The 25,306-nt window shown below is 34.2% G+C and overlaps 1 protein-coding gene across 6 annotated transcripts; it reads right to left on the bottom strand.

Moving 5' to 3' along the window:
• Window positions 1-1,918: 1,918 nt before the first annotated feature.
• Window positions 1,919-19,007, bottom strand: LOC109193020 (syndetin). Of its 6 annotated transcripts, none has more exons than XM_019343785.1 (25): window positions 18,603-19,004; window positions 17,206-17,370; window positions 16,459-16,533; window positions 14,971-15,049; window positions 13,942-14,006; window positions 13,670-13,759; window positions 13,364-13,453; window positions 13,132-13,218; window positions 12,835-12,918; window positions 12,128-12,247; window positions 11,744-11,775; window positions 11,529-11,661; window positions 10,666-11,214; window positions 8,636-9,168; window positions 8,504-8,567; window positions 8,238-8,340; window positions 7,961-8,136; window positions 7,492-7,617; window positions 6,985-7,055; window positions 6,523-6,585; window positions 3,930-4,002; window positions 2,815-2,934; window positions 2,627-2,704; window positions 2,408-2,458; window positions 1,919-2,280 (listed from the first exon to the last, which is right to left on the bottom strand). In XM_019343785.1, exons 1-25 carry the CDS (start codon window positions 18,840-18,842, stop codon window positions 2,179-2,181), a joined length of 3,369 nt encoding a protein of 1,122 aa, XP_019199330.1. In that variant the 5' UTR covers window positions 18,843-19,004; the 3' UTR covers window positions 1,919-2,178. The 6 variants fall into 6 exon arrangements, with proteins under 6 accessions (XP_019199330.1, XP_019199333.1, XP_019199329.1 ...); XM_019343788.1 differs by having other exon boundaries at window positions 10,666-11,145; window positions 18,603-19,003; XM_019343784.1 differs by having other exon boundaries at window positions 2,195-2,347; window positions 2,378-2,458; window positions 18,603-19,007.
• Between the last annotated feature and the right edge of the window lie 6,299 nt (window positions 19,008-25,306).

Genomic DNA, 25,306 nt, shown 5'->3' on the forward strand with positions numbered 1-25,306 from the left:
ATATATATATATATATAATACATTAACAGCAAGTAAGGTCTACAATATAAATTTGTTTTTTCACAATATAATTGAACCCCTCAGTTCTCTCTAAGGCTATCCACATCTCACAATATGTTGGACTTGCAAGATGATGTGAAAATTTAAAATTAAAAAAAAAAAAAAACATTTTTTATTTTGTTTGAAATTCACGTGGCTCGCAAACTTGTTATTTCTTTAAGATGATGTGTTTTTTTTTTATTATTATTATATTCATAATATAATATGAAAGTAAGACCACTTTTGAGACTGAGAAAATATTACAAGGATGTAAAAATAATAATAATAATAATAATAATAAAGAAATTGTAAATTTGATAATATGAAAGTGGGATTCATTTTTAAAAGTGAAAGAGTATTCTACCTTTTGTTTTTTATTGCTACTTGCTAACTATGAAATATTTTTCCAAAAGAAGAACCCCACACCCCGGCCTAGCGCACAAGGAGCCCCTCACCCCCACACCCCGGCCCAACAGAGCATTTGGGAGGATTCACTGCGCACAAGGAGCCCCTCACTTTGAGAGGTTGCTCCCACACTGCCGCTGGTGAGACTCGATCCCTGGTCATTCTTCCAAAGTTTCACCTCTATGACCAATTGAGCTACCCATACGGACACTAACTATGAAATATTCTTATCATGGGGGTTGTCTTTAGATAATTGTACTATTCTTTTTTATGAAAGAAATGGTCAAATCAAAATGCAATTATATTGGAGCAGGGCTAGCTAGTTGAGTTATTTGCGGGCTCCAATGTAATACAAACAAAAAAGAAATTTATATTATATAAAAGAAAAGAGAAAAAAAAATGTTGACAACCACGTCTCTCATCTTTGAAAAATTAGACTACCAAAACTCCTCTCTCATCTTCCCTCTATCACGTCTCTTTTTCTTCACACAGTAAAAAAAAAAAAAAAAAAAAAAAAAAAAAACACTCAAAAAAGGTGAAAAACTATTACCACCAATGGAATTGCTTTTGCTCATATTTTTACTCATTTTCTATATTATTCTGTACATTTTTTGTACTACGTTGAAGTGATTGATTTAACCTCCTTTTTTTTGTTTTTTTTTTTTTTTTACTTAAATAGCCAAAATAAAATTAAAAAAATATGATGTGTTTCCAGCAAAACTCTGTTATAATATTGGTTTAGTGACTGGTGAGCAGGTACCAGGGGATTCCCCTTGCCCTGCCACTTCACACTAAATTTCTGTTTTACCCAACACACATCCAAACAAGATCCATCCAGCATGGAGACGCAGAAGCCCCATTGAATCACTGATTCTGCAACAAAGAATTCAAAAAATTAAAAAAAATATCCTAAATTTCAATTTATCTTGGACAATTATTGCAACTCTATAATTTATAAAAAACCTCAATTTATTTTACTTCATTGTTAGTTTACTAATTATTCCTTACCCGTTCCATTTTATATGTCTAGATTGATTAACAAAATTTGACTAAAGTTAATTTTTTATTTAATTTTACTTAATATTATTAAGTTTAATATTAGTATATAAGTTTATATACTTAGAAATTACCATTAAACACAAAATTAAATTTAAACGTAATTAACAAATACTAAAGAATGTTTTCAAAAAAAAAAAAATACTAAAGAAAATACATAGAGAAGAAAAAAATTGATTTAACCAATGAGACAAATTGAATATATATTTTTTACATTATTTTTTTCACTTTGTGCTTAGGACTTTGGTCAATTAATTGCCTCAATTCACCTTCTAACTTAACCCCCACGATGATATCACAAAGTGGCATAAAATATTGTAAAATATCCCTAATATAGACCATCAATATCTAATAATATTGTAAATTTTCAAATATTATTGGGGTGAAAATGAAACCACGCAAACGTTTGATTTGACAATTAAGTGGTAAAAATACGGAGTTTTACTTTATGCTCAATAATTCAGTTTGTATTTTTACGGTTAAAGATTAGACTTACAGTTGAAAGTCCATTTCTAGGGAGGGCATTATAATACAAGTGAACACATGCAGACTTGATATCACCATTCTATAAAAATCTCAAGAATAATTTACATCAATTATACATGGAAAAAATAAAAATGATGCAAAACTGAGGATTCACAAGACCTCGAGCTTGATTATTGAAGGTATGAAACAGCTTTATTCGATTTTCTCCAACACTTCGAGCCTGGTTTTTCTTTTCCAACCTTTCATCGTGGCAACGAGGTTGACTAGACCAACTACTTGGCTTTTACTGTATTCCTGCAAGTTTTATAAAAGCAAAAAATAGTTTCCGTTTGGTACTCGTGATAAAAGGAATGAAATATATATATATATATATATATATATATATATATATAGTGTATGTATCTGAAATAGAAATGCATACTGGATGACCGCGTGACCAATGCACAAACTCGGTTTCTGGAAGGTAGTAGGCCTGTTCGGAAAATGAGTTTTGAGTAATGGTGGCAGAAGTGGGGGACAAAATGAAGTTGCTAGTGACAAGAAAGAAAAGAAATAGAATATATATATACACACACACACACACAATCCACGGAATTTGATCATTAGCACAATCCATCATAGAAGTGATTTTGGAGCTCACCTTGATGAAAGTCTCGACTATCTGTAACTTCGGCCTCACATCTATGGGAACAAAATGCTTTAGGCCATTGATCAATACCTGAAACCATAGAATTCCACGTGAACTTCAATATTCGGAAGAAAACAGTAAATGTTACTCCTATATATAAATGATTATCATTTTTCATGGGAAGTGGGAAACCAACCAACCTGAAGATCTAGTGACATGAGAGCTCTCCCCTCATCGGTGCACCTCTTCACCCTAGATAAGCCTTCAACAAGAATTTCAGCAACATTATCTAGTCCATATTCTAAGAGGAGGTCTTGGACCTGGATATGCAGGAAGAGAACAACTTTTAATCCTCTATCATAAAAGCATATGCAGAAACTGGAATCGGAGCTGGATATGCAATTAACCTCTAGGGATGCCAAAATTGAATAGTTGTATGGTAAGAATTCTAATATAGCTAAATAATACAAAAGGATGATGAAGTGATGAAGAGAACAAGATTTCAACAGTTTGATAAGCTTATACTGAAACGGGATAATGTTGTAAGCAAGTGTTCCCAATTTAGAAAGCTTATGGTAAATAGTTGAATGTAGCAAATAGACAACTAGTGTTCCATAGGAAAATCGCAAAACCAGTTCATTAGGTAGTGAGTTTTCACAATGACAGTACTTAAATTCATCATTTATCTTTTTTCTTTTATAAGTCAAGTAATTTTATCATACTTATTTAAATAAAAATAAAAAAATTATCCAGTAATATAACCCTACTTATAACTCAACACTGGTAAAATTGTCCCCTTGTGGAAATAGAATTTCTAAAAATGCCTTCTCTGAAAAAGAATATATTTTCTAGATAACATAAACAGAAAGATAAACATATGATGGCAAAAGATCATGCCCATGATGTTGCCACCACTCAAGGACATATAATTTGAGACCAAGTTCACACACACATATATCTCCCATCAGATGTACCAACAAAATACAGGCTCATATATTGGATCTAGCCATAAGTGCAACTGTGCAACAAAAGAAAAATGCAAAATCAACCACACTAGCACATGAGGTTTCAGAAATCAGAACTAGCAGTGCACAGTAACTGCATATTTGCAGGCAAACATTTAGGGAAATTTGAACTGCACAAACCTCAAGTACTTAATTTCATCTCCCCTATGTATTTTCAGGCACAGAAATTTCTAGCAAGATATTTCAGTACTCTCAGCTTGATATTTAATGGATAGCGGAAAGAATGACAGAGTTTGGTACTGGCTTTTCCTAGAGTAAATTTTCAATACATAATTATTAAAAATCAATACCTCCTTTTGAATTCCTCCAGTAACAAGCCTCGTTTTGTAGTGTTTAAATTCTCCCAGCAGCAAGTCTACATATCTATTACCACAAGTTATTAGAAGTTAGCCACATGGTGACAAATAGGAAGCAAGATGAAGTATTTTGTGTTTACAAGGTCAAAAGTATTTTTGGTTTTGAATGAGGAAACCAAAGAGTACTTCAAATAAAATTCAAGTGCAATGAATGAATTTGAATGTAAAAAGCTGCTGATTATTTAGAGTTACAATCTTTCTATCTTGGTGCAGTTGGTTTGCAAAACTTTGCCCTTATTTCCAATTGACAGGTTCACATAATTCAAATACAAGTCTAGCACTCTAGGTACTCTCCAGAAGGACCTGAATCAGTGCAACTGAGTAGTTAACACCTCACTCTAATCTCATTAGATCCTTTCAACCTTCATTTTCAAAAATTCATGGTAACCATGTTCATATCATTAAAAACTTTATACAGATCATATAGGAGTGTATCTATACGGGCTGTAACAGCCCATTAAATCCTTTCTTTCTATTGTTCATGCTAGAAGTACAACATGCTATAATAGAATCCCATGTTTATGTCTCTAGAGATGTGGCAGCTTGGATATCAGTATTCATCTTTCTGAAGTTATTTAATATTTTCTGGATGTCATACTAACAATTGAAAGGCTTGACATGGAATTCTCAATTTTATAGTCTTTGCTGGTCAGTGAATGAGGTACCAAACTTATCCTGTGCTCTCTACAACGGGGAAATTGACTGAATTGGGTAATTTTTGAAACTAGTGGACAAAAATGGGATGATTTTAAAACATGGACAACTTTAGGAAAACTCCATTGGGACTTGCATTTCTAATAAAAATAAAAAATAAAAAATAAAAATAAAAATAAAAAAAAGCAAGTCCCAATGGAGTTCGCCATTTTTTCGAAATGATTTTTTTTCACCATAAATACGACAAAGGTCAGTATGCATACGCCAAACGCAAGTCGGCAAGTGGGACTTGCAATTGTTGTATGTATTTCTATACAGTACAAATGCAAGTTGCACTTGCGTTTCTTTAAAAAAAAATATTATTTTGTCGCCGGTGGGACTTCTTTACGATCAAGGCGCAACGGCAAATGGCTCGTTGACACTCTGCAAACCGCCGGCTTCCCTTTCCTTATCCCCTTCATTACTGGCGATCAACAAATCATCAACAGCCACACAAACCCTCATTCAGTTCTTCTTTCTGCTGTCTAGACTGTTCTTGGTGTCATCTGTCATGATTGCAGGTTGCAGCTGGTGGGATTCTGTATTCCGTCGCCATAGATTACCTTCCAGCCTCTAGCCCTCTACTTACACTCTTGTTAACTCCACCCAGTTGGCATTCACTGCCATCTTCTCCTTCTTCATAAACGCCCAGATTTTCACCCCCTCCATTATCAACTCTGTTGTGCTTCTCACCTTTGCCCCCATGCTTCTTGTGTTTGGTAAAGACGATGATAACTCCGCCAGCTCAAACTCTCAAGATAACTACATCCTAGGACTTCTATTCGCACTCGGTGCCTCCACTTGCCTTGCGCTGCTCTTCTCGTTAACGCAGCTCATGTTCAAGAAAATCATGAGGGAAAACCTGAGATAGCTGTGCTAAACATGACAATTCTGCAGTCTGCTGTAGCAACAATGGTGACACTAGTTGGGCAGCTCGTGAAAGTGGTCATATTTCCTGAACATGGTCGCCAGCGCCTCTTTCCGGCAACAAAATAATATTTTTTTTTTTTAAGAAACGCAAGTCGCACTTGCATTTGTACTGTACAGAAATATATACAACAAACACAAGTCCTACTTGCGTTTGGCGTATGTATACTGACAAACACAAGTGGGCATATTTATGGGGAAAAAATCATTTTGAAAAAATGACAAACTCCATTGGGACTTGCGTTTTTTACCAGAAATGCAAGTCCCAATGGAGTTTTTCCTAATTTTGTCCATGTTTTAAAATCATCCCATTTTTGTCCACTAGTTTCAAAAATTTCCCATTTCAGTCAATTTCCCCTCCACAACGACCATAATCTCAAAATGAGCTCATGCTGCACAAAGTATATAGGAAAGTTTTGTGCTATTTCAGGCTTTCAGCTAACCATGGTCATTAATCTTCTTTAAGGGCAGGGTCAAATTACTATTAACATGCTAAAATGTGGAGGTATACTACCACATCAGCTGTTCCCAGAATTGAGTAAAGTTGAGCAGATCTATTTTCCACTCAGATGAGATTAGGTTAATGTCACACTACAGTGGAAACATTATATCAGGATGAGAGTATGAGAAAAAATAGTGTCCTAACTTTGGCAGCCTTGGTGACTGGCACGTGGAATGATGTCATCTCAAATACGTAATTCTATTAGAACTGCATCAGAGATTATGTTTGACCCGAATTAGGAAGGTCTATTCAAAAACTCACCAAAATTGGCTAGGCATCATTTTCCAATATCATGATAGAATTTTATAAAATTTCCAAATCAAAATCTCTCTCTCACCTATTTTTGCTTATTCCAGTTCTCATAGAAATATCTGGGAAGAAAAAAATTTTGCAACAGAAACATACCCATTGTGCTCCAATCCAAGATCTTTCAACTCCCATTTAGCATTAGCAATCCTATCAACATACCTGACCAATTTGAAGTCAAACCCATTGTAAACACCCAACTTAGAAGCAATTTCAACATTTTAAAGAACAAATCATACTTTCTACTCTAGCAAAGCAGTGATAGTAACAATAGAAAGAGACTATAATAGCATAGCAACAACAACAGTATGCATTAGAAATTTTCAGAATATGTGTGTGTGTGTGCAATATAAGAAAATAGAACCTACGTACTATAGATATTTAAGGTCCCTCTAAGAATTAAAGGCAGACAAATGAGTTTCTCATATAAACATTCCACTGGAGATGTACATTTTTGGTATCTATGGATATAACACTTGCATAGAGCCAGAGATAGTAAAAAGTCACTCCTAGTACTAAAAAGGTGTGTGGAATGAGGACAAAAAATGAGTAATATCTCACCCATTTATGTGGAGAAATAACCTTGCAGTTGTTCTGTGAATATGTTCTACAAGGTCTGGTACAGCATCCACCTGAAAAAGGAACGTAGTGAAATATTTAAGATGCTAAGCTGATTAATGAAAGTCAATCCCTCCATAAAATCATACATATCAGAATTGTCATCACTCATTATATAGGACTACATCAGAAGAGATTAATTGGTTGCAATAATTTTTTATGGGTTTCAAATAACAGAAGTTCACAGAGCATTAAGACAGAAAATCAACATGGTACTCTATGATCATTTTCCATTGTTATACTATTTTAGTTCTTCAGGTATAAATCAGAAATTAACAATATTCTTGTGGTCTTTCCACTCTCTGTTTTTTAAACTTCTCAACTGCATATAGGAATTTAGTTGGACGGTTGGACCTTAGGGCAGTGGTTTAACCATTTTTATCAATTTCATTTATAGTTGCATAAAAATTATAACTACTAATAGAACTTTTGTAGTCCAGGTACGCATACCAAATGCACATAAACATCTTCAACAGTTGCTGAATTTTTTTTCGGAAGCATTGACTGAAGATGAGATTTAGATCTATGCAACAATCGAGCAACAAGAGATATAGTGTCAGCACCTGCACATCTTTCCTGCAATTATATTGAGATATATTATGCATCAAAACTGAAAATGAGACACTTTTTTAGAATTGCTACATATGAGAATAATACAGTACTCATCAAAACATGAGGTGATATCAAATCTATGCATATGCATTTTTCTGTGGGTATTATGATGTTTAATTTACCACGCCCCTAAGGACAAGACTTAGAGCCAAAAAGTTCAGAGATCTGTCTAAACTAACTTGTACAAGTATTACAGTATCACTGGCTAGAGTAACAATACCACAAGCAATACAAGTAGATCTTTTATAAAGAAGAAACCAATTACACAGAGAACTATACCCCTGTTCAGCATTGCTGAAAAAAGTACCTTGAGACTGAAAGATGCACCAGCTAAGAGACTTGGCGGACTTGTAGGTGTGACATCCATATGAGCGAATGGTGTATTTGAAGATGTGGGTGAAGATGAATTAAATGGTGAAGACTGTGGTTTCATCCATTGGTCACAATCCTGTGTTATTCTTGATAATGCAGTCTTTAGCTTGTCTAAGAACCATTAAAATAAATAAATAAATCACAGCATGGTGTAGGACATACAAATTTTTTTCTTTTTAATGGAGAGAAAAGTAGCTATTGAAAACACTTACGAGGAAGCATGTCTGTCAAGACCTTTCCACCAGGGAGAGCACTCTGATTGACAAAGCTCTCAAATACAAAGTGAAAAAAGATCCCAAACAATTGGCTAATTCCCTGTTAAAGGATTTCACAGTTTTTTAAAAAAAAATAAATAAAAAATAATAATAATAATAATAATAATAATAATAATAATAATAATAAAAATAAGCAGACTGTAAGAGTTGATCACCTAAAGAGAAATATATCTAGACTATGAACTATTTTTAAAGGGGTATACCTTGAACAACTCAACATTTACAAACTCCAGCTTCTGCATTAGCCTTGCATATTTATCCATTAACCTGTTGTGTACAATTTTCAGCTTAAAGTTATCAATATCTTTAGTAAGAAAGCAATCCAAACATCTTACCTTAGGAGAGTAAGAGACGATCCTGTTTGTGCTGTCATTTCTTCATCATTCGAAAGTGCAGAACGATGTCTTGAATGACTAGGCTTTGAAATCCGGCTTGGAAGTTGACTATCTTCATCAATAAAATCAGCATGAAGATCTTCGTTTTCATCTTCTGATAGAGAAGCACTCCCATTCGTATTATTTTCAGCATGGTCTTCTTGAGTAGAATCCTTTTTGAAAGAACTCCCATTAGAGCTTCCAACTTCTCTAGGCGATCCGGGAAAATAAGAATCAGTGTGCTCATTTGTATTAGAATTCAATTTCACCAAAAAGGGGTTCTCGTTCTTCAGCCAATTTGAAAATCCACTCCTCTTATTGGTTTGGGCAAGATATTTTGACTTATGGGCATGCCCCAATCGAGTATCGAGAGAGTTACTAGTTGAAGCAATCAATGCCGCTCCATCACCAACGAGACCAGCAAAACTTACTATTTGTGTTACTTCTGGTGGCAATATCAGCCAATTCTCCTTTTCCAGCACCAATTTCAGTGCCTGTATATAAAAATGAAGATTTTAAGATTATTAAAAACCATACATGTTATGAGTTAAGAATGAATTATGACCCTAAGAAAAGTTTATACTCTGTACTAATTAACAACAGATAAACACAGAAAGAAACACTTTAGTAGGCCAATAAATTTTTAGAACATATTCTCTTCCTCGGGTGTTGTACAGAATAGTAATAACATAATAGGATTGAAAACTCAAAACCACCCTTTCATCAGTCAGGTCACATGTATTACTTCATTAAAAGTAATTTTTGTTTCAAATTTGCAGGAACAAAAAATGCACTTAATTGCAGGTGTTCATGTAGCTTCAAGCCTTCAAGCATCAAAAAGGGTGAAGAGTTCATAAGAAAATGAGTAATCTATGGTAGCATACATATGATTATAGGTATAAATTGAACACTATTATAGGACTTCACAGGTAATGTACGCTATTATTGCGACTCAATTCTTATTAGTAACAGATAGTCAAAGTGTCACTGTTTCAGGGAAAAAAATGCACAAACAAACAAACAAACAGATAATGGAAGTAGAGATAAAAATGTAGTAAAATTTTCATCCCTGATAACCTCTAAGATAAGTGATGATCAGCTACTGCTACATTTTTATGTGATATGTCAAAGCATCAGTCAGTAAGATGAATCAACTAAGCAATTCAGCACTCAAAACATTAAAAATTTACAAAATATTCTTTTTAGGAAGGGAATAGTAGATAATGTACCCATTGAAATCTAAAACCAGTACCCATACCCACCCCTTCTCTTTACTTAGAAATTCACTATTAAAATAATTAGATAAAAATTCACCAAGCTGAGTACAAAATATTAGCTTCTCACAGTAGCATAATAATTATGATATAACAGAAATGAAATTATTCAACTTTATAGCCTCAGTATCATTAAGTGAGGAACAACAAGAATTTGTTCATGTGTGAATGAGCACAAGAATTATCCAACTCATAGCCTCATTTTCTAAAGCAGTGTGACAAATTTCAGCAAAAGCAATTACCAATATCATACACGAAAGGCATACAAGTGGTAAGGTAAAGAAAACTTCAATTATATTTATATTATTTCAAATTTTAACTTCTTAGGAAAATAAATTTGTTGATAGAAGCTTTATGAACCAGTAGATTTAGATTTACTGCTTTCCAGAAAAAAATGTACATGTAATAGCTTTGAATATTATATTAAAAAAGAAAAGCTCCAAGTAGATGCCTACAAAAAGTATTACAAGAGTATCATGATTCTAGAAAACACAAGAGGTCCATTAATGGGCTTTTCTTTATACCCTAAAAGCAAAAGATCCAAACTCTCTACTTAATCCAATGCACGGGAGTCCCAAGTCCCTCAAAATATCTTATATTTCTTTTGCCATTCGAGGACCACGATGCGCAGAGGGGAAATGTTTCCCACGACATGCACTCTGTTGTGTGTGTGTATGCATAACATATAGGGATAGGGATAGGGTAAAGCAAACTTACATATATGTTCTGCCGATGGAAAGAAACAAAATAACTTTCACAAACAAATTTCACTTTCTGCCTGAATTCAACTGCTTCACTCGCACAGAAAGCTTCCCCAGCCAAGATGAAAGTATTCAGATCTTCATACATTGTTAGGAACTGATGAATACTTGTAGAACACACAACAGGAGACGAAAGTAACACTGCTACACGACTTGTTGTAAGTTGCCAGAGATTCCTCCGGCCTCTATGTAAGGTTTGTGAAACAAAAGTTGCAGCATCCTTACGCAGCTGAAACCAGGGTGATCCGCTGCTTGATGCTGTCTCTCCACCATCCCTTACCTCTTCACCATTATCTATATTTGAAGGATGAAAAGCTGCAATATTATCTGTCAAAGATACACAGGTTGCTGGCATCTCTCCAGTGGAGGATACAACTGGAGTTTGTGCAATTGTACCAACATGTTCAATGTCCCCTGCAAGTGCAAAAACCTCACCCTGCTTCTCATCCATAGCAAGGGTTTGGCAGGCAGAGACATAGATATCACAAAATACTTCACATAAAATCTGTGCATAAATCGTGAGAGGGGGGAATAATTTCAGGCAATGACCTAATAATTGCAAAGAAGCATAATAAACAAATATGAATAAAATTTTAAATTGAAGCAGATTCTATAACAAATCCTTTAAGCAGAACATTTAATTTTTATAAATGAGGAAAAATATACATAAAAGTCGAGAAAAAGCAATCTGAAAAGAAAGAGAGGAAAGCAGTCCCTCCTCTCCCAACCCACTGAGAAGGTTTGAAAGAGCTAACTCTATTATTGTGAGCACTGTAAGAAATTATGAATAGTTTTAAGACACACAAGAAAGATGTTTACCTTATCCACTGGCTGGAAGCTCAAGATTGCATGATATGAACACATCAACTTAAATAGTACAGCTAGGGTTGCCAACAAACACTGCCTAAATTTGGATTCAGGCATCTGAATGCACAGATCACTGTATGTGAGCCTGGATGTGGAATGGGGGCAAATCATGACACAGATAAACCAGAACAGTTTCTTAGCAAGTTGATAGAGGCATGAGATTATACCTTGCACCTTGAACATTGGTATTTTCAAAGTCCTGCAATAAGTAATAGATGTTATAAAGCAAGGAAGCATAAGATACTGTTATGTAAAAGGTCAGCTTTATATGTTCTTGTTGTTCACTTCATACCCTGGAAAAAAGTCAGCTTACTCAATGTTTTAAATAATTATGCATTTTTCATTAATGTCACACTGGCTGGGAGCTAGAGACTCGAAGAAAACACTAGTCATTTTTCTTTTGGATAATCTTGAACATTTTACCATAAAAGTAATCTCAAACATGTTTAACTAAGTCCAATTACACCAAAGGAATGTGAATTTGGCCATTAGTACTCTTATTGGAAAAGAAAAGGAAACGCCTATCAAAAAAAGAAAGCAGATAAACATACCGTTTGCACAAGAGTCTTCAGAACACTGTGTGTATCAGAGAGAACCTCCTGCATAAAGAAACTTTGTATCTTTTCAGCAAGACCAGAAACATCCCCGATTAGTGCATACGCATCAACCACCTGTAGATGATATGGAACACATTATTTCAAGCTTGTTATGACATATTACTATATACTGTACACAGACAGTAATTGCAACCAGCTTCATCTGCGTCATAGCATTTACAAAGTCTGTCCTATGCACAAAAATATATAAATATAAATCCTCTCACGCCCCTCAACATCTGGAATTGATCATACCCATGAGATAGGAAACCACTTATAACTATATTCTTAGTAATAAGACATGATCAAGTCAGGCTCTTCTAAAACACAAGCATGCAAGAACATATCCAAAATTAAAGACTAAATATAGAATTCAGATCAGACTATCCAGAAATAACATCTTTGAATAGGATTAAAGCTAAACAACATATGTTAACAGGATTTCAAATGCATGAATCTATTTCTGTACAAAAAAGTTTATGGAATCATATTCATACCAGTATTTGGCCTATCATACAGTGGAAGTGTAAGAAAAAGGAATACAAGATCAGATTTTTTTTTACACGAATGCAAGATGAGACGATTAAAGATGAAATGTGAAATTATGCAATGCACTTCAAAACTTGTAGTGATTTGGTCGAAAACCAAGTTGATTGACTAACAGTTATATAGCTCTCCTCTTGGAAATCCTGGCATACTCCTAATAAAAGTGCATCCAACTTTTGAAGAGTCTTTCCCAACCACACCTGTAAATTCATGGAGCTCATTAACATAGATTTAGATAACCACAATCATGGGAAAACTAAAGAAACACCACAAAGATAGCAGAGATTGTGTTCATGTGCAAAATTTAATCAGAACTCTAGATTTGGATAGGATTTTCTAACAATTATTTACAAAAAGAAGTAGAGATGTCCCTTATGGTCACTTCATTAAAAGTTATAATGTGTTAATTTCACCTCAACACCATGGCTCATTTCTTGTACTGCTGAAAGTTGTGATAAACTATCCAGAATTTGCAAATACTCGGAGAGTACTTGGAATGCCTGCAAGTCAACAGGTCAATCATTAGTCAATACTTGCAGAATGCATGACCATACAACGTTAGAATAAAAAAGAATGATTTGCGAGAAGGAAGAGGAAGGAAGTGGAAGCAAAGCTGCAAAAGATTGTGTTGGAATAGAATGGGACCTTAGAGAAGTTTCCTTCCTCTACAAGAGTTTCAAGAGCTGCTTGCATGTCCAGTGCATGGCGGAGCTCTGTTAAGATGGGGAGCATGTCCTAGAAATTTATAAGCTGTCAAATTCTGAGGAGCATTTTCACAACAAATTGAACACCTACTAATAAAAATATATAACTACTTCTCATCGAAAAGCTATTCCATATTGGTGATGGAAACCATGGTCATACTAAATGAGAACTCAAGATCCTTTTGCCTAGACTAGGATGAAAAAAAGTCATGCTAGTCCTTGAAGGAGCCTAGGCAAAGAAAAATACCAAAAGCGCTTGTTTCTTTTTAGAATTTCTGTGCACAATAAGATCCCTTGATATTTCATTCCTTGATGATGTAAGATGTCTCCGCCCATTCTGCAGAAATCAGGAAAAAGAATTGATGAGAACCAGAGATCAAGAGAAAATCCAGCCTCATGGTAATAATAGTGGGAAAAATCCAAGTTTATGATGTAAAAAAAAAAAAAAACATGAAAGGTAAAATATCATAATTATTTTACCAAGGAAGACATTAACATGCAACATTGACAGCTGCTTACCATGCAAATAACATTCGCAACCTTCAAGTCTCTTTCCAGTTCCCTGACAAGATTCATTCCTTTCACTGCCAGTACAAGCACATTCTTAAAGATTGAAAGGAGAAACCACTGTGCATCCATTATAAGAAAAATGGAACCATAACAATGACAGCTTAAATGCTTAACTGTTGAATAAACTGGGATGATTTATATATGTATTGCTTGAACACCCATTGGATAACACAAAGACTACACATATATATACCATAAGCTAACCTAGAGTATATCACCATAGAGTCTATCAACTTGTTCACACACCTAGGGAATATCAAAGGACACACATTAAACACGCGCATAATACCAAGAGGCACAAGTAATATACTCAACAACAAAATAAGCACAAGACTTACAGAGCTGATAGGAAAGGAGATAAAGCAGATACCATCTTTTTAAATGCATTATATTAAGTGCTTGAAAGCTTGGTAGTTTAGTGGCCAAATGTTCACCAATTTTTTATGCTAAAAGTCGGGGGTTCAAGACCTAGAAGCAACCTGTCTATAATAAAGGTAAGGTTTCATATTGGTTCCTTCTTAAGATCCTACATGAGGAGCATTGTGCACCTTTATCAGGGACATGGTTTTAACTCATTTTTTAAAGTGACTCTCTGAATGAATCCCAAAAGATCTGATCTATATAACACGAGATAATCATAGTAATCTACCATTCAAATAATATACAGAAGACCTAGAGATAATCATAGTAAGCTCTACCTTCAAGAATGTCTGGTAACAATTCTTAAGTGGGTCATCATTCAATACATACTAGAAAACAATGGGAAATTCTGGAACATGCCTTTTAGGACTTCTTGCCCCCTAAACGCTCTATCTTTATCATTTACAAAAAGAAAAAAATTATCTGTCATCAGATGTAGTTAACCAAGCAAGGCATATAGCTTATACAAAACAATGATAAAATATATGTGAAGAATCTTACGAGGGTCCCCAAAAACACACACACACACACACACACACACAAAAACAGAAGCCTTACCCATGACTTCATGATGCTGCATAACATGGCGCGAAAGGCGTTCAGCAATTCTATCCAACTGTGCTAATCTAGAAGCAGCCTGTAAATAAATAAATAAATAAATAAATATATATATATATATATATATATATATATATATATATATAAAAACAAAAATTTAGTTGTGAATACTGGATTGAAACAATTTCAAAAGTAAATGACATAACATTCAAGAGAGTTGAACAAACTTCAATTCTTAATTTTTATAGGTAAAACAGAAAATCATGCATGGATTATTTGCTCCAGTAAATTTTCTCTAAGGCACAAACCATATAAAATTGAAGTGCTTGGATGGTGGAATTGAAGAATGAATAGACAATCTAAAGCCCAAGATTCGATAACATGCACCAGAGAAGTCAAGAAGTCAACCCCTCAAAACTTGGCAGTACCTCTGGAAGGTATTTAAGTTGGAGATCCTAAATGTAGAAATCTATAGGGCAGCTTCTCAAGATCAAATGACTTGGGATGTTGTAAATAACAAAAGCTTATTAACAATGATACAAATGATATCCAGTTACAGGTTAATTTATTTGTTCACTACTACTGTTTCTACAATACAAATTCAAACAATAGAAGAAGTTTCAAGGTCTTCCGGATGCATTTTATACATGAAGCAATTCCAGTAAAAATTTGCCAAAAGTGGAAAGACTTGGATTGGAGCCATTCTGGATTGACAATTATGTAAGCAGGCTATTGATCAGAAAAAGAATCTAAAGGAGAAGGTAGTGGTTCAAGTTCAACATGTTTTTCTCTTAAATACTTGGATTGGAGCCATCCTTTGCCTGCTCTCTTTAAATACAAAACCCCATAAGGAGAAGGTAGTTGTTCAAGTTCAACATGTTCTTCTCTTAAAAATAGGAAACTGCGTCCTATTATTTTGTCAGAGAGTATTATTTAGGAAATGTGCATTCAGCTCATGCCTCATAGGACAAGTGTGTCCTCTTATCTGGACATAATTTGGACACAAGTTGGGGTCAAATTCAGAATGTTTGAACCAATTCTTGATGATCCATATTACTATATGTAACTTGACATTCTTCGAAGGGCCATATTCATGATATAATTTTATTTCATATTTCACATCACTTTTTTGTTGAGATGTACAATTGCTACCTCATATACATACCATTGTTGTTATTATTAAGGTCTTTTACGTTTTACCGTAAAGTAAATTGACAGAGTTACCATTTGATGAATGTGTACAACTCAAATAAAAATTGGCATTAGTAAGGGGAACAAAATAGTATCTACACTATTTGATCATTAGGAGAAGAGAGAGAGAAGATAAGCAAGTTATTACGCCCCTAATCGCCCAAAAATAATATAAATTTAAGAACTGAAACAAATAATGAGGATATAATTAATTAATTATGTAAAGAAACCTCAACCCCCCCCCCCCCCCCCCTTTTCCCCAAAACAAAAAAGTGGAAGACAAAAATAGAACTATACCTTTTCTTCAAAATATGCCAGTTCATTCTCATCAGTTGGAATATGCTCCAAAACATGCCTTACAGGATCAAAATCCTAAACGCAAAGAGGCACAAAAACACTCAGTGATTTACACAGATCAAATGCTGACAGAAATAATGTGTAATGCAAATGTTAATGTTCAAAATGGAAGAGGTTAGGAGAAAGTGTGGGGTGAGAGGATAAATTAATGTAATAAAACTAAACAAAAACCAGCAAATGGTCTGATGTACCAAGGAAAATAATACAAGTGTCTGGAAATCAAAGATCTTTAACAAAGAAGCAAAAGGCCCCAAAATAAGCAATAGATCACACATAACAGTGGTGATATTAAAATGAAAATCCTTGTGTTCAAATGAATATATCAAGCAATAGGCACTTATCAACAATTATTATCAATACAGAATTATGGATAAATGAAGAGTGACAAATATGACCTAATAAAGTAATAACACCAAACAGAAAGTAAAAGATAAAGGCAGTACTATTAACTTCAAAGTGAAAAGCCCCAAATGAGCAATAGATCACACAAGGCAATGGTGAAATTATAACAAAAATCTTTATGTTCAAAAGATATATATCAAAACAATTGGCCATATATCAACAATTGCCAATATGGAATTATGGATAAATGGAGAGAATAACAAATATGACCCAAAAGTGCCAGACAGAAAGTACAAGATAAAGGCATGAAAGGCTGTTTTATTAACTTAGAAGTGAAACATGAACCTCTTCATAAAATTCTTCCTCAAGGTCATTCAACACTTTGGAAGGTCTGCTCCCATATATTGAGCTTAATTCTTCAGAGCTTGATGAAAGACTATGCCTTTGATGAGGAGGTAGTGCAGCAAGAACACGTGCAACAGCAGCTGCCGCTGCAGCTCGTGCTGGAACCTGTGAGAAACAGCACTTAAACAAATGATGACTCTTCACAAAACAACTCTAGAAACATACCAAAATTTTCTCCTTTTTTTAATGTATGGAGGTAATTCCAGGTACATGTGCAGACATTTCATGGCATCTTCAAAGCTATTCAAAATTTCATCAATAACCACAAAATTTGAAGCTACTGTGTGTTGTCTAAGTGTCTAACAACTCATGTCATTATGTGTTGCCTGAATCTCCCACTCATCATTCGATCCATCAAGATCAAACACTTTTCCATCCTTCCCAGCTCTAGCAAGGGTTGTCTATAAGGGACCACTAATTAAAGTCAAGAGGGTTGCAATTAAAACCCTTACGACAACCAAACAGCTTTGTTCTCTGGATCTAACGGTGCCGCTGAGTGTGAATGTATTTTATTAAGTAAATTTATCTAAAGCCTACTAATAAATTCTAATGTAACTAGAGTATCCAACCTCCTTATTGAATTAATGCATAGATGGTAGTAAATACCTACACCAAAAGTGTAGTTAGTGAAATATGCATCAGTTTCAGTGTTTACTATAAGCAAGCTTTATTCACAGCCATTAAAAAAATGTCACGCTGGAGGAGGAAAGAAAATCAAGCATGGCTGTTCCATCTTCCAGCAAGCCAACTTCTTTCTTGTTTGGATCATTCATACAAAGCTCCAAATTCTGTTCCATGCACACAACCCATCCCTATAATGTATAATGTGTCTTATTTTTAAACAAAAATAGCCACAATGATGCGGTGCTACTTTCACCAAAACCCCTTTGCATTTTCTTTGACTGCAGAAAACAACTACTCCGACTCTCCACCACCACCACCTCTCTCTCTCTCTCTCTCTCTCTCTCACACACACACATTCACTATCTCTCTCACTCACTCTCAGGTGCACATGTATTTATGTGTGTGACAATGTAAATATGGGTACAAATGAAACATCAGACACAATATAGTAACAATTCCGAATTTGCTGGAACTACAAATACTAAATTGTCCATATTCATTCAACACTACAGCTCCCCTATACGAAAAGGCAGATCCTTGAGAACAACCTAAAGATCACGTATACCGGATAAAAAACCATAGTCAAAATCAAAATAACACCGTCTGCTGATTCTTAGCTAGAATCCAGTAATACCCACTAGAACACCGACCATGTAAAAAAAAACCAGCGTAATTAACAGCTGAAATGTAGCCGAGTACACGAATCAAATTACCTCAGGGCGATCGGAAGGAGAAGCGGGAAGAAGGCCAAGAGATCGGGCGGAGCGAACGGAACTGAAGATCTTCTCTCCAACCTTAGACAAGTCCATGCCGCCAGCAGTACCGCCTGGGGATGAGAAGAGCAGGGAGCCCAAGAACAAATACCTGGAAAGCTCAAACCCGCCTTCGCTCAATTCAGCACCATTGAACAACGTAAGTGGAATCAGAGGGAAAGGCAGCGAGTTGGACTGCATTTCAGTTCGAATCGGGCCTTGACGGCCGCATTTCTCCGAGATCGGATTGGAATTTCAGTGGAAGAAGTGAAGAAATATAGAAGCGTATCAAAGGGGTGGTGTTCGTGTTCAGATCAGGAGCTCCGGCTCACAAAAGTGTTTGGTGGAAATTTTGTGTTTGTTTCATGTAGTACCAGTCTCATTAAAAGTCAGTCCACTGGTTCCTCATTCGCGTCGTATTATTGACAATTTTGTAATTAAGCATCAACCTATGGGCTCAACAATTTTGTACAGAAGAAATTTGTGATTTTTTGCTGTTAGGATTACAAGTAATATTAATTTTTTTGTGAATTAAGTGATAAGTAGGCATTTATTTGTAAATTGTCACTATTGAAATTTGTTATAAACTTGATTATATAATACTTGTGTCTTTCTTAAACTAATTTATTAGAATATTAAGAAGAGTCTACAACTTGGTAAGGAGAGGGGGTTCCGGAGATTGATTGTAGAACTGGACTTTGAAGCGGTTGTCAAAGTGATGAGCGAGAATTACGAGGTTAATGACTTTATCATTACCCTCATTTTTAATTTTTAATTACAGGTATATAGCTCTAGGTTTGGCGAAGGTGACGTTCACACATGTGATGAGGGAAGGCAGTAAATGTGTTGATTTTCTTGTAAATCTTGATCAGGCAAAGGATGCGGGCACAATGATCTTAGAGGCCCCATCCAATGACATTTTGGGGCTCCTTTCAGCCAATGTCAGTGGTACTAGGTTCATAAAGGTTAGTTAATACCCGTATTGACCGGGACAATTTCACAACAACAAAAAATCTCAATTAAAAGATTTATACTAAAATATATTAAAAATTAGAGAAAAGGGTCAAATAGACCCCTAAACATTACCCTAAAGGTCAATTAGCCCCCTAAACTTTATAAAAGGTCAATTAAACACTCAAACATGCTAAATTTGGTCAATGAAGCCCAAAAACTGGTAAATGACCTGTTTTTACCAGTCATTTTAATTCCGGCGACGAAATCCGGCCACCGGCGAATTTTTCCGGCGGCCGGCGAATTAATTTTCCGGCCGTCCGGTCGTCTTCCACCGGAGAAGACGACCGGACGGCCGCCTTCTCCAGCCTTCTCCAATGGAGAAGGCGGCAGGCGACCGTCTGCCGCCTTCTCCAGTGGAGAAGACGACCAGATCTGGTCGTCTTCTCCAATGGAGAAGACGTCCGTCTGGTCGTCTTCTCCATTGGAGAAGATGACCAGATCTGGTCATCTTCTCCAATGGAGAAGACGACCAGATCTGGTCGTCTTCTCCACTGGAGAAGGCGGCAGACGGCCGCCTGCCGCCTTCTCCATTGGAGAAGGCAGCCGTCCGGTCGTCTTCTCCGGTGGAAGACGACCGGACGGCCAGAAAATTAATTCGTCGGCCGCCGGAAAAATTCGCCGGTGGCCGGAATTCGTCACCGGTGGCCGGATTTCGTCGCCGGAATTAAAATGACCGGTAAAAACAGGTCATTTACCGATTTTTGGGCTTCATTGACCAAATTTAGCATGTTTGAGTGTTTAATTGACATTTTTTAAAGTTTAGGGGGCTAATTGACCTTTAGGGTAATGTTTAGGGGTCTATTTGACCCTTTTCTCTAAAAATTAATATAATCAAGATTCTAAATTAAATAAAAATTGTGTTGATGTACATTTTACATTTATATGTTGTACCACTTACTTATTTTTATGTACTAGCATGAATTATTTCCAAATGTGTTATTTATTTTATGGTTTGCTCGTCTAAGTTATAAACTTCACATAACCAAAAAGAATAGTTGCATTGACTTTATGATTTTCTCAACAACAACTATCATTTATTTTTCACTATTCACTACAAGAAAAATCATGATTCGCGACGGAAGAATTCCATCACGAAAATGTGAAATTCCGTCGCGAATCACGTTGTGCGACAAAATTCTTCCGTAGACTCCAGGCTTGTCGTATTTCATATCGTGATGAAAAAATCCGTCGAGTAGTAGCGATGGAATTTCTCGTTGCAATGTATGCGAAGAAAATCATCCCATCATGATTATGTCGCAATTTAGGCGACAAAAATGTTTTCTTCCGTCACCATTGCTTGAGAAAATATTATGTCGTGAAACTCATATTCCATCGCTTATTTCTACAGTGAACTATAACAACATAAATAATTGTCGTCTTGATTCCATCGCTAAATTTTCTGTTGTAACTTTCGTCTTCCGTCACAAAATTCTGGCTTAAGAAAACGACAGAAATAATTGTCATTACAATTTCGTTGCCAATTTTTTCCCTGGTTTTGTAAAATAATTATTTTTTAAATACTTTGATAATTATTATTATGTTGTTAAGTTGGTATTTAAAATGCTAATATGCTAAATGTCTTTGGACTATAAAATATAATTCCAAGTCAATATTGCATTCACTAAAGCTCAATCCCACAACCTCCCTTATAAGGAGTAGTTATGCTGTGCATTCGTATGCACCATGCAAAACGACGTCGTTTTATTAAAAACGCGCGTCCCCCCTTAAAAAAAAAAAAATCAGGTTCGATTCCCAGCAACAACATTATGTTGTTCATTCATTTTGAAATTTTAGTTCATAGATTATGAAATTTTAGTTCATTGATTCTGGAATTATAGTTCATCGATTCTGGAATTGTAGTTCATAGAATCTGGAATTTTAGTTCATTCATTCTGGAATTTTTAGTTCATAGATTATGGAATTATAGTTCATCGATTCTGGAATTATAGTTCATCGATTCTGGAATTTTAGTTCATATGTTGTTGCTGGGAATCGAACTTGATTTTTTTTTTTTAAGGGGAGACGCGCGTTTTTAATAAAACAACGTCGTTTTTGCATCTGTATGCACCATGCATAGTGCATACGGATGCACAATATAATTTACCCCTTATAAAGGAGTAATTTGGTGTCATTAGACTACAAGATTCTTGGCCCAAGATTTAGAGTACAAATTAAAGAGTTGTGTTAGTTCCCTTTTGAGTTTTGATTTTCGAGTTTTGGAGTTTAAAGATTTACCTATGATAGCATTTTGTCAATTGTAGAGTATCACTAAGATGGATTTTATCAATAACTCCCTAGGAAATAGAATGATTAATTATGCTGTGCAACCGAATGCACCTTGCAAGGTGCATACGATTGCAAAACGGCGCCGTTTTGGTTAAAAAAACGCGCGTCCCACTTAAAGAAGAAATCAGGTTCGATTCCCGACAATAGCATTTTTATATATCCAGAAATTCATAACTATATAACCACAATTTCATAACTATATATCCACAATTTCATAACTATATATCCACAGTGAATGAATGAAGTAAAAATCCACAATGAATGAATGAATGAAGTAAAAATTCACAATGAATGAACTAAATATTCACAATATATGATTGAACTAAATATCCACAATGAATGAACTAAATATCCATAAATTCATAACTATATAACCACAATTTCATAACTATATATCCACAATTTCATAACTATATATCCACAGTGAATGAATGAAGTAAAAATCCACAATGAATGAATGAATGAAGTAAAAATCCACAATGAATGAATGAATGAAGTAAAAGTCCACAATGAATGAACTAAATATCCACAATATATGATTGAACTAAATATCCACAATGAATGAACTAAATATCCATAAATTCATAACTATATAACCACAATTTCATAACTATATATCCACAATAATGCTATTGCTGAGAGTCGAACCTGATTTTTTTTTAAAGTGGGACGCGCGTTTTTAATCAAAATGGCGTCATTTTGAACCGTATGCACCATACGCATGGTACATTTGGTTGCACAGGATAACTATTGCAATAGAATTAACTCCTAATATCTCCTTAATATTTCTCTAGTCTCTACATAAGGCCATCTGCACGCATGCAATTGAGCAATACCCCTCCTTACAAAGCCTACATGGCTTTAAAAACAATAAAAAATTGACACGTAATTGTTGTTTTGCAATTATGACATTTCAAAATTGCAAATTATGCAATTTTGTGTCAGAATTGCAAGCAGCAAGAATGGGGCTTTATTTATTTTTATTAGTATTATTTTATTAATAAAATAAATAATTTTTATAAGGTGATGTGATAGATGGACCATTTTTAAAGATGAAAGAAAATTGCATGGATGAATAGTGAATAATGAATAATTACAAATTTAGTGATATGACATTTTGAAAGTGAAAGAAAATTGCATAAGTAAAGATAGTCTAATGGATTAATCTAGGTATGATGTCAAGGTAGATTTCAATTTAGAGGCGAGATTTTCATTACATGATTGTGATACATATATATTTTGATATTTCATTTTTAAGTATTGGACATTAATTAATCGTTCAATTTAATAAGTTATTAAAAATTAAAAATATGAATAATGCTCAAATAGTCCACTGAACTATATGCAATAATTGCATAACTCAAAAAAAAATAAAAAATAATATTTATATATATATATATATATATATATATATATATATATATATATATAAAACTAGGTCACTATACAATTCAAAGTTATGCAATTAAATCAAAATTGACGTCTTCCCTCAGTTATTGCTGATGAGGTGGTCATCCAATTAAAATTTAGTATTTTTTAAATTTATTTTAATAATTATAAATAAAATTAAACTAAACATTACTTAAAAAAAATGTTGTGAAAGGCAGCCGCAAATTATATCGTGCACCGTGGTGCATAATCGATTATACACCGTGCATCAAATCGACGTCGTTTTATTTAATGAAATGAAACGGAATCCGTTTTGCGTCGTTCCGCAAAAAATAATTCTGTTCTTCAGTTTCATTTTGTATACACTGCAGTTTCAGTTCAACACAACTATAGTTTCATTTCGATATAACTACAGTTTCATTCAATATTTATACACTCAAATATGTGAAAATGTTATTTAATTTTATTTTATAAACACTATAGTTTCATTAAAACACAACTACATGATCATTTCGATATAATTACAGCTTCATTGTACAATATACACTCAAATATGTGAAATGTTATTCAGTTTCATTTTATATATACTGCAGTTTCATTTCACCACAACTACAATATCATTTTGATACAACTGCAGTTTCATTTGATAATATAAAAATAATACGTGTGACAGTGTCGATTTAGATACACTGTAGTGTCACTCCGTTAACACTAACAGAGCGTCGTTTCTTTACTTAAAGAAACGGCGTCGTTTTGATGTGCGGTGCATAATCGATTATGCACCGCGGTCCACGATATAACAACTGAAAGGCAGCCGAGTCGGCCGGGCGATTTTTTTTTATTTGGTTTTTCCTCTCAAAACGACCGCGAAAAAAAAAAAAAAAAAAAGCAAATTCCCAATTTTTTTTTTTAATGAAATCAACCCTAGCTAGCCCCCATCCCCAAATTTCTAAACGCACAACAGCACGCTCTCGCCCACCTCCAGCCGTGGAGCGGCAGCGTCCCAAATCACAGGAACCAGCAGCCAGCAGGTAATTTGGCTTTTAGTTTTTTTTTTTTTTTTTTTTTTTTTTTTTTTTTTTTTTTTTTTTTAATAAAATGTATAGCATAACAATTTTTTTCCTAAATAAATGCATTATTATTGGGTACTCCGTATTAAACTATTAACTAGTTTTTGCCCGTGCGATGCACGGCATAAAATTTAAGTAACTTTATTATTGATAATATTTTAAAAATAATAAAATAAAATATTAATCATAAAATTAAAACTTATTCAGAAATGTATTTTTCTTTAATAATACTAAATTGGTTGTTATATCGAACATCACATATTGTTAGCATATATTATAAAGAATTGGGTATGTTATAACCACATGAGATTTAAAAAGTGTACATTAAAATAATTATATATATATATATATATATATATATATATACACACACACACACACACACATTTTTATAAATTTTTTTTTTTTAAATTAGGAAATCAAACAATATACAATAAAAAATTATGAAATTAAATTTTTTTATATATAAAAATATTTATTAATATGATTTGCAATTAAAGCCTATAGTACATATACTTGACAATATATAAATAAAAAATACAGTATCATCATCATACATTGAAACTAACTACGAAAATCTTTTCTTAAACATTGCTTAATAATAATAATTATATACGTACAACATATATAAATCTAAACTAAATATGAAATATTTCATGACATGAAAGAAAAAATAAAACATGCAATGCTAAGCCCAATAAACATTTAATTATCTATCCATATAACTCAGTTACGTTGCATTTCAGCCCAATACCCGAGCCCATTAACCCAATTATAAAACCTGATTACCAAACCCTAATCCATATTTTTTTACGATTGTGCTTCCGTCTACTTTGTTGCGTTCGTCATTCTCTCTAAAATGTTTACTGACTTACGCGAACCTTCTCTGTTTCCGACTTCTTTTCC

Source organism: Ipomoea nil, unplaced genomic scaffold (assembly GCF_001879475.1).
Source record: "Ipomoea nil cultivar Tokyo-kokei standard unplaced genomic scaffold, Asagao_1.1 scaffold1834, whole genome shotgun sequence".
Taxonomy (NCBI): Eukaryota; Viridiplantae; Streptophyta; class Magnoliopsida; order Solanales; family Convolvulaceae; genus Ipomoea; species Ipomoea nil.